The sequence below is a fragment of the Chiloscyllium punctatum genome, chromosome 1 (genome assembly GCF_047496795.1).
Source record: "Chiloscyllium punctatum isolate Juve2018m chromosome 1, sChiPun1.3, whole genome shotgun sequence".
Taxonomy (NCBI): domain Eukaryota; kingdom Metazoa; phylum Chordata; class Chondrichthyes; order Orectolobiformes; family Hemiscylliidae; genus Chiloscyllium; species Chiloscyllium punctatum.
This window is the reverse complement of record NC_092739.1, coordinates 112,885,394-112,899,600: the sequence shown is the minus strand read 5'-3', so window position 1 is coordinate 112,899,600 and position 14,207 is coordinate 112,885,394. Positions and strand designations below refer to the sequence as shown.

The 14,207-nt window shown below is 40.9% G+C and overlaps 1 protein-coding gene across 2 annotated transcripts in view; it reads right to left on the bottom strand.

The window, feature by feature from the left end:
* ca9 (carbonic anhydrase IX) overlaps positions 1-14,207 on the bottom strand; it is a 104,030-nt gene that overhangs the window by 70,477 nt on the left and 19,346 nt on the right. For both annotated transcript variants that reach the window (XM_072572269.1, XM_072572276.1), the window contains exons 2-3: positions 6,210-6,239; positions 2,419-2,586 (exon numbers count right to left, since the gene is read on the bottom strand). In XM_072572269.1, the coding sequence (XP_072428370.1) occupies positions 2,419-2,586; positions 6,210-6,239 (198 nt within the window). The remainder of the gene's footprint in view (positions 1-2,418; positions 2,587-6,209; positions 6,240-14,207) is intronic.

Here is a 14,207-nt window from a genome sequence, read left to right as displayed (position 1 = left end):
ACATCTTTGTGGAAAGCAGAATTCCTATCAGTTGAAACAGGTCACCCCATTCCTGATAAAGCAGACAGTATGGATTTTTAACAGGTTCCAATTCTTTTGCATGTTACCTCAGCTAAGTTCCAAAGCCTATGATTCATGCTGTTTTGACACTTTTTCCACAGAGAGAAATAAAGATCAAATCCTACGAGTTTCTTCAGCTCATCTTTCTCAATGAACAAACAAATGGTGTGCTAAAATTCTGGCCAACATTAATATTAATTGTTTTTGAATCCTGTGATTTCAGACATTGATGGATGCTTAAGCTGTGCCTATTATTGTTTTAGTTTCTTCATGAGCGAAGGCTTTGGAAAGGCTCAAAAACTGAACTCTGATGGAGAACATCAGAAACTTTAAGACACAATATTATGATATAATCAGATGCTCATAATATTTGCTTATTGTCCTTATTGATTTATAAATCTTACTTCTGACACTAGATAATTATAAAAAAGGTGTTGTCAGCTGACTTTTGAGCAATTTTAAAATCGATGCTTCACCTGCTCCTTGCTGTTGAGCTTTCAGAAATTATAGAATACTGCTTGCTACATGTTGATGTGTGCACTCCACACTTGCTCAGTTACAATTTGCTTTTCTTAATCTGAAATTGTAGCCCTGCTGAGGAAACATAGTGTATCAATTTTATAATGGGGAACAATCAGCATGATATGCAATGTGTGTTTGGTATAGCATCTTCCGTGGTATCGTTCATGAGCCAGAAGTCATATTGTTATAAAGGCAACAGTGGGTTTTGAGGGTAGTCTGAACTCAAACCTGCCAGCCACCGTTTTTATTATAATCTAGGTAAATACGTGAGACCTGCCTGGTCAAAACAATCAATGATATTTCCCAAAATATCAGCAGTATTACTTCTATCTGAAGCATGAGGGATATAGAGTCAGAGATGTATAGCACGGAAACAGACTCTTTGGTCCAACTCATCCATGCTGACCAGATATCCTAACTTAAACTAGTCCCATTTGTCAGCACTTGATCCATATCCCTGTAAACTCTTCCTGTTCATACACCCATCCAGACGCCTTTTTAAATGTTGTAAATATACCATTTCCTCTGGCAGCTCATTCCAAACATGCACCACCCTCTGCGTGAAAAAGCTGCCCCTTTGGTCCTTTTTAAATCTTTCCCCTCTCACCCTAAACCTGTGCTCTCTAGCTCTGGACTCCCCCACCCCAGGGAAAAGACCCTATCCATGACCTTCAAGATTTGATAAACCTCTTAAAGTCACTGCTCAGCTCTGCGCTCCAGGGAAAACAGGCCTAGCCCATTCAGCCTCTCCCTATAGCTCAAACGCTCCAATTCTGACAACATCCTGGTAAATCTTTTCTGAACCCTTTCAAGTATCACAACATCCTTCCAATAGGAAGGAGACCAGAATTGCACACAATGTTCCAAAACGGCCTAACCAATGTCCTGTACAGTTGCAACATGACCTCCCAACTCCTATACTCAATGCTCTGTCCAATAAAAGCAAGCATATCAAATGCCTTCTTCAGTACGCTGTCAACCTGTGACACCACTTTCAAGGAGCTATACACCTGCACCTCATAGGATATGATTGGATTTCACAATATATCACCCCCACTCTACATAATCTTATCTTAAATGATTCACGGGATGAGACGTTTGTCCTTTGAGGAAAGATTCAATAGAATTGGTTTACATTCTCAGGAATTTAGCAGAATATGAGGCAATGCTATTGAAATATATAAAATTATTACAGGATGGGACAGATTGGTTGATGGTAAGCTGTTTCCCTCTAGAACTAGAGGTGACAATCTCAGAATTGTTCTGAAGATGGGTCACTGGACTCAAAACGTTAACTCTGCTTTCTCTCCACAGATGCTGCCAGACCTGCTGAGTTTTCTCTGCAATTTTGGTATACATTTTTGATTTCCAGCATCCACAGTTCTTTGTTACTTTTTGTGATAATCTCAGGATTAGCATTGACCATTTAGGACTGAGATGGGGGGAAATATTGTTGCTGAAAGATTTGGAAATCTTTACTCTCCACCCCAGAGAGCTGTGGATAATCTGTAGTTGACGATATCCAAGACAATGATTGAAAACCTCCAGGGATGGAGAAAGGGGAGCAATTGGAGTTGAGGTCTTATATTAGCCATAAGCCTATTGAATAATGGAACAGCCACCGTCGGTATTAGATTTTAAGATTTAGATTTTATTGCCAAATTTTAAATCTAATGTAGGAGTAGACCATTTAGCTTGTGAAGTCTGCCCCACCATTCAATATGATCAGGCTGATCGAACATTTCAATGCCTTTTATGTACCCTATCTCCATTTACTCATGTTCTATGATGAATTTAAATGATATGCAAAGATGAAAACTATGATTTCACACTTACCGGTGTGCCCATTATTAGATAAATCAAGCTGTTCAGTTTCTTTTAGATTGTATCCTTCAAGAGTGATTGAAGGAAGTTCTTTGTTGACTATGGTTTTTCGAGTGTTGATATTAATAGGAGACTGTGCATCCCCATTACAATATGGATAGCCTTTGACCCAGTCTTGATCTAAAGGAAAACAAAAGCACAAACCACCATTAGGTATGATTCCTTAAAATTAATACATGGGCTGCAAATGTATTCTTACTATTATGTGTATTTTTGGAGGTTAAAGTGTACACAATGAATTCATAGGGTGAAAATTCCAATTGGAACAGCTGTTATACAAAAGCTTAACACATTTACACTACATTCTAGTTTACACAGCCATTGATGTAGTTGAATAACTTCTAACCAGATGACGAATACTCTTTTCAGATTAAGAAATATATTAACATTTGGCACATCAACATGACCACCCATACTCCCAAGAGCTATTACATTAAATAGACCATAATTAATCTTACTTCAGTAAACAGTAGACCAAATTACACTAAAACATAATGTACTATTATTATCAACTTTAACAACTTTGACTTAGATTTATCAATCTGTTGATATTTTTAAAGCAAGCATTTTTCCTACTACTGTATACTTTAGTAGCTTTACCACAAACATCCTGTTCCCCTTCCTTCCCATCCCATAGGTGTTGACTCAACTGGAATATGGAAATAAAATTCTAATGTGATGCCCTTCATGCCCATCAAGAAAATATTGCCTTGCCCTATATAACCCCTCTATTAAAGTTAATGGATGGGAAATTGCAGGCAGGAGTTGTGTTATTTCGCAATACAAGATCTTAGCCAACATTGGCTAATTGTTTGCCAAAACATTGTCACCATTCCCATGGTGCCCTCTGACTCTATGTCAAAATGGTACATTCTCTTCATGGTATGTGATTCCATAATGCAACAGGTTATTTAAAAACATAGAGACCATCACAGCTGAACAAGTTTCAACCCTCATCTGATATCCACATCTCCAACCATCCAATTGAGCTAGCAGATCTAAAACAGGAAGAGTTCCTTTCCCTAAACTAGAGGCACGAAGACCAATTAAAACACATTTGAGCTAAGATCAGAACAGTTGGAACAGACCACAGACCAATTCTGGGACCTTTATGGGTTGAATGGTATGGAGTTACAGTGCTTGCTGATGAGATTGTACTACACTCACTACAGATAGCTAGAGCTTGATGGAAGTGACACAATATACCTATTTGAAAACATTTAATGTCAATGCATAATTGATTAAATTTAGGTCTGCTGTCAAGAGTTTCTTTTCACAATGTGTTAATTATTATTAATCACTTTCTGGATTAGTGGTGCTGGAAGAGCACAGCAGTTCAGGCAGCATCCGAGGAGCAGTAAAATCGACGTTTCGGGCAAAAGCCCTTCATCAGGAATACAGGCAGAGAGCCTGAAGCATGGACAGATAAGCTCGAGGAGGGTGGGGGTGGGGAGAAAGTAGCATCGAGTACAATAGGTGAGTGGGGGAGGGGATGAAGGTGATAGGTCAGGGAGGAGTGAATAGGTGGAAAAGAAGATAGGCAGGTAGGACAAGTCATGGGGACAGTGCTGAGCTGGAAGTTTGGAACTAGGGTGAGGTGGGGGAAGGGGAAATGAGGAAACTGTTGAAGTCCACATAGATGCCCTGGGGTTGAAGTGTTCCGAGGCGGAAGATGAGGTGTTCTTCCTCCAGGTGTCTGGTGGTGAGGGAGCGGTGGTGAAGGAGGCCCAGGACCTCCATGTCCTCGGCAGAGTGGGGTGGGAGTTGAAATGTTGGGCCACAGGGCAGTGTGGTTGATTGGCGCAGGTGTCCCGGAGATGTTCCCTAAAGCGCTCTGGTAGGAGGCGTCCAGTGTCCCCAATGTAGAGGAGACCGCATCGGGAGCAATGGATACAATAAATGATATTAGTGGATGTGCAGGTAAAACTTTGATAGATATAGAAGGCTCCTTTAGGGCTTTGGATGGAAGTGAGGGAGGAGGTGTGGGCGCAGGTTTTACAGTTCCTGCGGTGGCAGGGGAAGGTGCCAGGATGAGAGGGTGGGTCGTAGGGGGGTGTGGACCTGACCAGGTAGTCACGGAGGGAATGGTCTTTGCGGAAGGCAGAAAGGGGTGGGGAGGGAAATATATACCTGGTGGTGGGGTCTTTTTGGAGGTGGCGGAAATGTCGGCGGATGATTTGGTTTATGTGAAGGTTGGTAGGGTGGAAGGTGAGCACCAGGGGCGTTCTGTCTGAAGGTTGGAGGGGTGGGGTCTGAGGGCGGAGGTGCGGGATGTGGACGAGATGCATTGGAGGGCATCTTTAACCACGTGGGAAGGGAGATTGCAGTCTCTAAAGAAGGAGGCCATCTGATGTGTTCTGTGGTGGAATTGGTCCTCCTGGGAACAGATACGGCAGAGGCGGAGAAATTGGGAATACGGGATGGCATTTTTGCAAGAGGTAGGGTGGGAAGAGGTGTAATCCAGGTAGCTGTGGGAGTCAGTAGGTATGCCCCAGGGCATCTATGTGGACTTCAACAGTTTCCTCATTTCCGCTTTCCCCACCTCACCCTAGTTCCAAACTTCCTGCTCAGCACTGTCCCCATGACTTGTCCGACCTGCCTATCTTCTTTTCCACCTATCCACTCCACCCTCCTCCCTGACCTATCACCTTCATCCCCTCCCCCACTCACCCATTGTACTCTATGCTACTTTCTCCCCACCCCCACCCTCCTCTAGCTTATCTCTCCACGCTTTAGGCTCTCTGCCTTTATTCCTGATGAAGGGCTTTTGCCCGATACGTCGATTTTACTGCTCATGGATGCTGCCTGAACTGCTGTGCTCTTCCAGCACCACTAATCCAGAATCTGGTTTCCAGCATCTGCAGTCATTGTTTTTACCTATTATTAATCACTGCCAATCGATTTTTTAATTAAAGCTCTGCAAATGAAATGTTAGAATTTGTCCAGAGGCAAATAGCTCAACTAGTGAAATTTTCTGACTTGCCTGACAGAAAAACGAGGGTTTGGGAAGTGTTGATATTCAAAGGGGCCTGAATGTCCAACTTCAAGTCAACAAAAGCTACCATGAAGGTGAAACAACATCAATAAAGGCAGCATGTATTACATTGTACTTCAATACCCTAACTATGATGGTCAAAATGAAAGATGTCAACAAGTGTGGTGCTGGAAAGGCACAGCCGGTCAGGCAGCATCTGGACTCATGCCTGTTTTGATGGCGCTAACTTTTTTTAAAATGAAGATATCTTCTCTACAACAACAAACAACATTTCAGACACCAGAACTGGCTTAGCAAGACAGAGCTTACATTGGGAATTTCCTACCATTAGCAAGCATAACATTGATGGAAAAAATCTGAACAGGATTTTGTGCCATCCAGCCAAGGTGTTACAGGCCAATTGAGAGGCCCATCAGGAAATGGGTCAATATCAGGAATTTCCTCCCAAATGTATTGTGGGTCAATCTACATCACGTGGACTGCAGTGGTTCAAGAAGTCAGCTCTTCACCACCTTCTCAAAGGCAATTGGGAATGGCAATAAATGCTGGGCAGCTACCGATGCCCACATTCTACGAGTGAGTAAAAGAAAACTCCCCAGTATAGCTGCTTAGTTATTTGACTCATGCAGTTAAGAGACAACATCAGCTCAGGTTCAACAAGCAGCTGATGTCCATCAATTATTAACCTTTGATTTAACTGTTAAGATTAACATCGAATCAGATTGCATATCCAGACAGCTGAGATTACCTTCATAATTCCAATGGGCAAGCGTTTTACCTTGGGGGAAGAAAACAGAAAAAGAATTGTTAGCATGTCAAAAACTGTTTACCAAGAAAGATAACAAATTTGAAGAGTAGTTACAAACAGCAATTTTTAAAAGTCCTATCAGCATGTAGCGGTAAGACTTATCAGGCCAAAACAGGCCATTTTACACTATAAAACAAATGTTATTACTGTCCTAATCTTTTTGTTTATCGTTTGGGATAAACATCTAGGGCTTGAAAAAGACCTACTGCTGAGTGCATGTAATTGATTCTGATCATAAAGTGCATGTTTGATACTCTTTGATGATCCTAATGCAAGAGAGTTCAAAAACAAAGGAAATTCATATTGGAAAGTTGCTGCTCCTTTTACACTATTCAAATGACCTTATGGGGAAAACATTTCTGTCATACACCATTATTTATGTGGCATGTTCAGGATGTCTCCAGGAGGTCACTCACAGGCTACGCAGTGAATTCTCCCCTAAAATCCTCTGATCAACAGCTGCTGAAAGCAGACCTGGTCACCACATGAATTTACATTGAAGCCTCTAATCCGAAAGGCAAAGAGAAAACAATTGTAGAAGGATCAGTTACTTGGAGTTACGGTTGTCTCAGCAGGGTGGACCTCCCCTACAGGCCTGGCCTTCCAACGCAATTGTTTAAATAACCCAAACTTTGGAAATCGTGGGAAGAAGAGGTTCTTCTCTAATGTGTCTCGAGTGGTGCATTGGCACTGTGGGATTTTTGACCCAAAGGATTTACCATGCACTAATAAATGAAAACTTTAGGAAAATATGTTTCTGTAAATAGACCACAGGACTCCAAAGGCATATTTGTTCCGTAGTTTGCATTCCTAACTTTGAAGTAGAAACAGAGTTGATGACAAGGGCAACGTCTTTCTGATTTCATTAAAAGAAATGGCTAGGTTTCTGTGGTACCAAAATTTATGTTTTATGGTCCATAAGTGATAATATTTCATGATATAATTTTTCATGGTGCTGTGAAAAACTTTATCCATTTAGGCATTCCTGACACCCAACAAATCTAGATAGAAGTCCATAGTTCTGAAATTCAGGATAAATTCTGAAATGCTTTGTCCACCGCTCCGAAACTATGGGCAGGCTGCTTCTTGATGTCCCATTCCGGATTTCTAAAATTGAACTCACTCACCAGGTATTTTGTTCTCTGGGAGTTGCTGCAAGCTTGAGAGGGGGTCTGATACTTCCCAAGTCTGCAATGCAGGTAGGCTGTTAGTGTAGCCAGTGAAGTAAAAAGGCCCAGTCTGTTTATTTGGGCACTGCCCCAGTTCCATTCATGCTCTTCCAGAACAGTAACTCTCATCTTCTGCCAGCTCCATAAACTTTGCGTCTCATTTTATTTTCCCATGCACCTACATCTTCCTCATATCTCCTATGTGTCCTCCACTTCCTCTTGTGTGCATCCCTTGCATCCTCCCACCGGGTTCAGAAACAAAATAAGATGTTGCTGGAAAAGCTCAGCAAGTCTCGCAGCATCAGTGAAGAGAAGTTGGAGTTTACATAACGGGTCCGGTAACTCTCCCCCTTCTGAGGAAGGGTCACCTGATCTGAAATATTAATTCTGATTTCTCTGCACAGATGCTGCCAGACTTGCTGAGTTTTTCCAGGAACTTCTGTTTTTGGTTCTGATTTGCAGCAGCCGCAGTTCTTTCAGTTTTTATGTTCAGAAACAAACTTTGAAATGCTCAAGAAGAGTTAAAGAGAAAGGAGTTAACGTTCCCTTGGAAGAAAGTCCCTTTGATATTGTAGAAAAAACAAACACCGCCAGAGGATGTCCCACTGAAAAATTTTTAAAATCCAATTAATTCCTCTTAATTTGTGTCCAAGCGGACACAACGACATTGGAAAACAGTTTGAAGGAGAGACAAGTTATTGCAAGCTCAAAGCTGTCAAACAGAGCTAGACAGTTCCTTTGCAGCTGAGTAAACAATCAGCTCCTGGGTAGAGCCACTTCATTAGTTTTGGAGCTGAACCAAGCATTCACAACAAGGCCATCATGAGGTTGGTCATGCAATGATTTGGAGAAGGTGGTTTAAGTGGACCTACGCAGTGCTGTAAGGGTTAGAGCTCCACAATTTTGACCTTTGTGACATAGGACAAATGCTGATGCACTGGGGGCAAAAATAATTTGAAGATGGATCCTCTTGAGTTTCAAGGGCGATTGTATGATTTTCAAGGACATCTTTTTGGTATTTGAGCGTTCCATTTTTATTCTCAGTAATTCGTCACAACATGCCTTTATTCATCTCGACATATGGGGCAATGGCACTCAGACAGAAGCAGAAATGGAAAAATTCATCAATATCTTGAATAATTATGAATTGTCCATTGAAAATAAAGCCAAAACATCTAAGAAAAGCACTAATTTTCTCACCAACAGATTAAATTAGTACAACAGGAATAAATAAAAAGTTTCTATTAACAAAAAAAAACAGAAAAGAAATCACCTGAACATCCCTTTTGGGGACTGATGACATCACACCTAATGCCTTGCGTCACTTCTGTATAAAGCTGCAGGACATTATTCCTGTTGTGACTACACTTTTTACTCCATCTCAGCTCCTAGTTTCAAATTTAAAATTTAATAATTGACAGTGTTTTCTACTCTAAAGTATTGCTGCATTCTTCCCTCCAAATTATAGTTCCTGAACATAGGCAAGAGAGCTGGAGATTCTTGCATGCATTTTTAAGGAATTTATTACCCCAGTGAAATCAGGTTTTCTTGGTTTACAGTTAGCCTTGGTTACAGGAAGGCAGTAATCCCTTGTTGGTAGGGTATTTGCAGCCTCCTTCTACCCCTCCCCCTGCAACCCAACCACTTCTGTAGCTTCCCTCCAAACCACCTTGGAGGCTCCCTCTCCCACCTTTACGGTCTCCCTTAAAATTCACCAGTAGAATCCCTCTGAACCAGACAATTGCCCCCTAGTGGGTAGTCCCAGGGCCAGCAGCCCCACCAGCTCTGGAACCTAGCTGCCCCCAACACCCCCACCTCAGCTGTGATGGACAATTTCATTATCCACTCACCCCAGCCCAAGACAACAGCAGCCTCTGCCCAGTCTAAGCCTCTATCTATCCCTCCAGCATCCACTGCCACACCCCTATGATCTACTCACCACTGCCACTTAGCTTCCCAACTGCTTGCTGCCCCTCCAATCACTGCTGTTTTTCACTGTGAGGCTCGGATGGGAGAGAAACAGCTTGTGATTCCACCAGCAGTTGCTGTCTCTCCCACATGTAAAGTTTCAGCAAATTTGCATCCCCAGATTATTTCTGCAGTGGGTTCACCTCTACAACTTTTTCCAGTCTGAAATTTTTGGGATTAGTCATTACAATTTTACAAATGTATGGATTACAGAAGGAAGGATGTTAGAATGCCTAACCAAAAGTTTGTGAAGCAGAAGACAGATTACCTGCAGCATCAAGCAGTGATAACATACAATAAAGCAGTAATTAAAATAATTTTAGTTATCCAAATACTATATGTTCTGCTCCCAAAGGCACAAAAATAATGTTGTACCTTGCCAGGGTTCGCTCAAGAAATTTCTGGACAAATTAGTATTTCGAGCAATTGGTTTTTGGACTGTGGAGGTTATAGGGTATATATTTAACTCAAGATGATGTGTGGCTTAGAAGGGAACTTGCAGGTGGTGGAATTCTGTTGCTCTTTTAAGTGGTAGGGGGTCACCAGGTTTTGTATATTGCTGTAAAAGAAGCCTTGATAAAATTACAGTGGTACATCTTGTATATGGTATATATTGGTGTCACTGCATTTTGGTGAAGGAAAGAGTGAATGTTTAAGGTGATGGATGGAGTGCCAATCAAACTGGGTGCTTTTGCTGGAATGTCCATCACACTTGTGATTTTAGACAAGGGGGGAGTATTCCATAACATTCCCACTATGTATTTTGATGAGCTTTGGGGAATCAGGCATTGATTCACTTACTACACAATTCTCATCCTCTGTGGACCTACGTTGCAGCTACAGTATTTATATGGCTTCCCAGTTTAGTTCTTAGCTGATTGTAACCATCAGGATGTTGATGGCTGTGGACTCAGATAGTAATACACACTTTGTTCCATTGGACATCGAAGCTTCCTCATTCAGAACAGAATCTGTGGCATTACTCCAGTCGGTATTCCTTCCAAGTTCCTTACTAGCATAGTATTACTTAACATAAATCATTGACAAATTTATTACAGTTGAGGATGTAACTGATGGGGTAGACTTTGGCACAAAATAAGTTATTTTGAGTGTGCCTCCAGGATTATCAATACTTTTGCTGATTCATGTAGAAGCAGAAGGAGAAGAATTCACCAATTCCTTCAATAATTTTCAACATTTGGAAAATATGTCTCTTACCAATGTAAGTGACATTGAATTCAATATATCAACTCCATTTTGCTCTTCCCCAATACTGCCAGATCTGCTAAGTTTATTTTAGTTCCAGCTCTTTAGCATCTTTTCTTTTATCTTATCAATGTGCAATTCCCCTCACTTAATATGTTGACTATCCAAGTGCATCTTTTGTTCAACTATATCAAGCATTATTTTGAGTTTGTGAGAAGTAGCTCTAAAAATATTTTTAAAACTCTTACATCCATGTAACTCCATATAGAAACAGACTAGTGTGGCAATGTCATGAACCTTTGTGCTCAGCCCCTAAAGCAAGGTCCTGAGAAAACACATAAACCCACAGAGACCACAAGGAATTACAAAGGACACATCTGGTCAGCAAAGATCAATCTCAGAGCATGGTACCATCTGCAACAAGAATAGTTAAAACAAAGTTGCAATGTGGGGTCAGCAAGGTTAGCATTACATTAACATCGTTATTGCTCAAAACAGAATGTAGAAGCAGACGTAAACCATCTGGCCCTTTGAGATACTTCCGCCATTTAATAAAAGATCACAGCTGATCTGTGGTCCCAACTTCACTTTTCTGTCTGCTCTCCCCCCACCCAACTCCTTTGTCTACCAGAAATGTAACTCAGCCTTGTAAGGGAATTAAAGCCACTGCTGCCACTAAACTCTGGGGAAGAGAATTGCTCAAGCTAAAAACAAAAAAAAAATTCTGCTCATCCATCTTAAAAAGGGAAATATTTTATTGTAAAACTATGTCCTCAAGATTTAGTCTCCCTTACAGTGGAAATATCCTCCAGATATACAATTTTTCCAGTCACCAAGATCTTCTAGGTTTCAATTGGATTACACAGCGGGGTGATAGTCTAGTGGTATTTTTAATCCAGAGACCCAGGTAATATTCTGAGGACCCAGGTTTGGATCCTGCCATGACTTATGGTGTAATCACTTCCAATTCAACTCTTTTGCCCATGCTTAATCCAAGGCTGTAATGAGGTCAGGAGCTGAGTGGCCCTGGTGGATCCCAAACAGGGCATCACTGAGCAGGCTCGTACTGAACAGGTGCTACTTGAAAGCACTGTTGATGACACCTTCCATCTCTTTACTGGTGATTAAGGGTAAATAGTTGGGGCGGTAATTGGCCGGGTTGGGATTGTCCTGTTTTTTGTGGTCAGGGCAGTTGGGCACTTTTCCACATTGTAGTGCAAATGTCAGTTTGTAACTGTACTGGAACAGCTTGGCTGAAGGAGTGGCAAGTTCTGAAGCACAAGTCTTCAGTTCAGTTGTTGGAATGTTGTTAGGGCCCCACAGCCTTGAGTATTCAGTACCTCCAACTGTTTCTTGATATCAGTGTTTTCTCCAAGTATTACGAGGAGTCACAAGTCATTAGCCGATGGAGGTGGGAGACATTATAAAAATCGTCAGGCGGTTTTTTGGATTCTATTTGTGTACACATCACATCTGCAACTTCTGCTAAATAGAATCTTCACACTTCTCCCACAGCAACCTGAATCATCATGAGAATCATTGTTTTCACACACACACTGTCAGTCTGTGGAGTTCAAAACATGATATGGTCCTAACGGAAACAGCCAATGACTAAAAGATATCTGCAGAGTCTTTTGTTTTTAAAACAGTTTTTAAAGTATAATATTAGCTTAAATAAAGGTAGGTAGAGAGTTTTGGGGATAAAGTAGAGGTGTTTAAAACTTAGCTTAAGTAAACCTAGCTTAAGTAAAATTCTTAAACTGCCATGGTGGGATTTGAGCTCACCAGTTGTTCAAATCTCATCATGACAGTATGCTGGGATAACTACATTGGCTTAATGCAGATATATCAGAAACAATGAGAACATAACTGAAAATAATGAAATTTGTCATTATAAAATCACCATAGTGCCACATGAAAGAGATCAAGGAGACTTTGAAACATACATCTTTAATGTTTGCTCCAAATCAGATGCGTAAATAAACTTTTGCTGGCATGTTTGATTGAAATACCAAAGAATATATGTGGAATGTATGTGACCATGTGACCAACATTAAAAAAAAGATTAAATTGATCATTCAACCAGGGACTAAAACAAACCATGTCAGATATCAGATCCTTGACAGAGAGTATGCTGTGTACATTACAAGGCATCAGAAGGATTCTGATAGCATCAAGAAAGTATAAGAAGAAATAAGTACTTCATCAATAATATTTCTAAATAGCCAGATCTGATAGCTTCAGTAAATTGATAGCTATGGAAATATGCTGGATAATTCATGCAACATTAAAGGCTTTGCAAATTTGCACTCCTGATACGACATTGTGTTCAGCATATCTTGCGCAAGTTTACATTCATGAATTTTAATGGGTGGAAAATGCATGCCCCATAGGACTTACAATAACGTATTTCAAATGCACACAAATAATTCCACACTGAGGGCACAAATACATTAAACTGACCTAGAGGGTTCAAATAGGTGAACTGAAGTGGATTGCATGGAAACTATGATTGGTCTCTTTTGCCTTAAGCAGACTTCACTGCACTTTTGTTTAATATACTCATTTTTAAATAAAAAGCTTACAGTCAGGAAAACAGCTTTGAGTTGTGCACAAATATTATCCATTTTATAGAATAGTTGAGGTCACACCACAATAAGAGGCCATTCATTTCATTTGGGAGGTATAGACCTCAGAATAGCTTTATTATTATTCTTTTATACTTTGTTAGAAAAAATATTATTGCCTCTGACTTCTAGTGAAAGGTTCTGGATTAAAACTGATCTTTGGTAGCTGCACAAAACTGCAAGTATTGTACGGTCAATAAACTGGTATATCTGCAGCCAGTATTGTAATCATAAGCCTCAGCAAAGTCTTGAACAAATTCTGCTTAACTTACTAGCTTTTTGATTCCACATGAGCGTACATAATAATATTGAATCTCACTTTGTCTGTTATCTCCACTGTCAGCTTGAACCTCCACTGCTTGGTCAAGATTCTTTGGAGGAATCAGGCTAAGAGAAGCTAAAGGGAAAGAAAGGGATTAATGGGGAGATATCCTTTGTGAGAGAGAGAGACAGCAGACATTTTGAGTTGGGGGATGGAGGGCTTGAAAAGAATGATTGGGGAGTTGATTGTGAGATGAGCTGAGGAGGGCAAAATATAGGAAGTAAGTTGGTGGTTGAAAGATGGGTTTGGTAATGGTGGGAAAGAAGTAGTGTTAGGAAAGGAAGGAGATAAAGGGAGGATGAGGTGACAGAAAATATTGCTTTATCTTGAAGCTCCTTGCTCCTATCAGTAAATAAAGTTTCAACACCCACATACAGTTGCACTACTTCATTTATATTTCTTCATGATAGGTTCTCAGATGCTCACATTTTCATTCGAGACTGCTGTCTTCTCTTACTGATGCTGTATGGGGTTGGTTAGCTCAGTTGGCTGATTTGTTACACAGAATAATGCCGACAGCATGGGCTCAATTCTCCTTCTAAACCTCTTCCCCTCACCTGAGGCATTGGTGACCCTCAGGTTAAACCACCACCAATCACCTCTCTCTGATAAGAGAGCAGGCCTACGGCGTAGTAGGACAATGGGG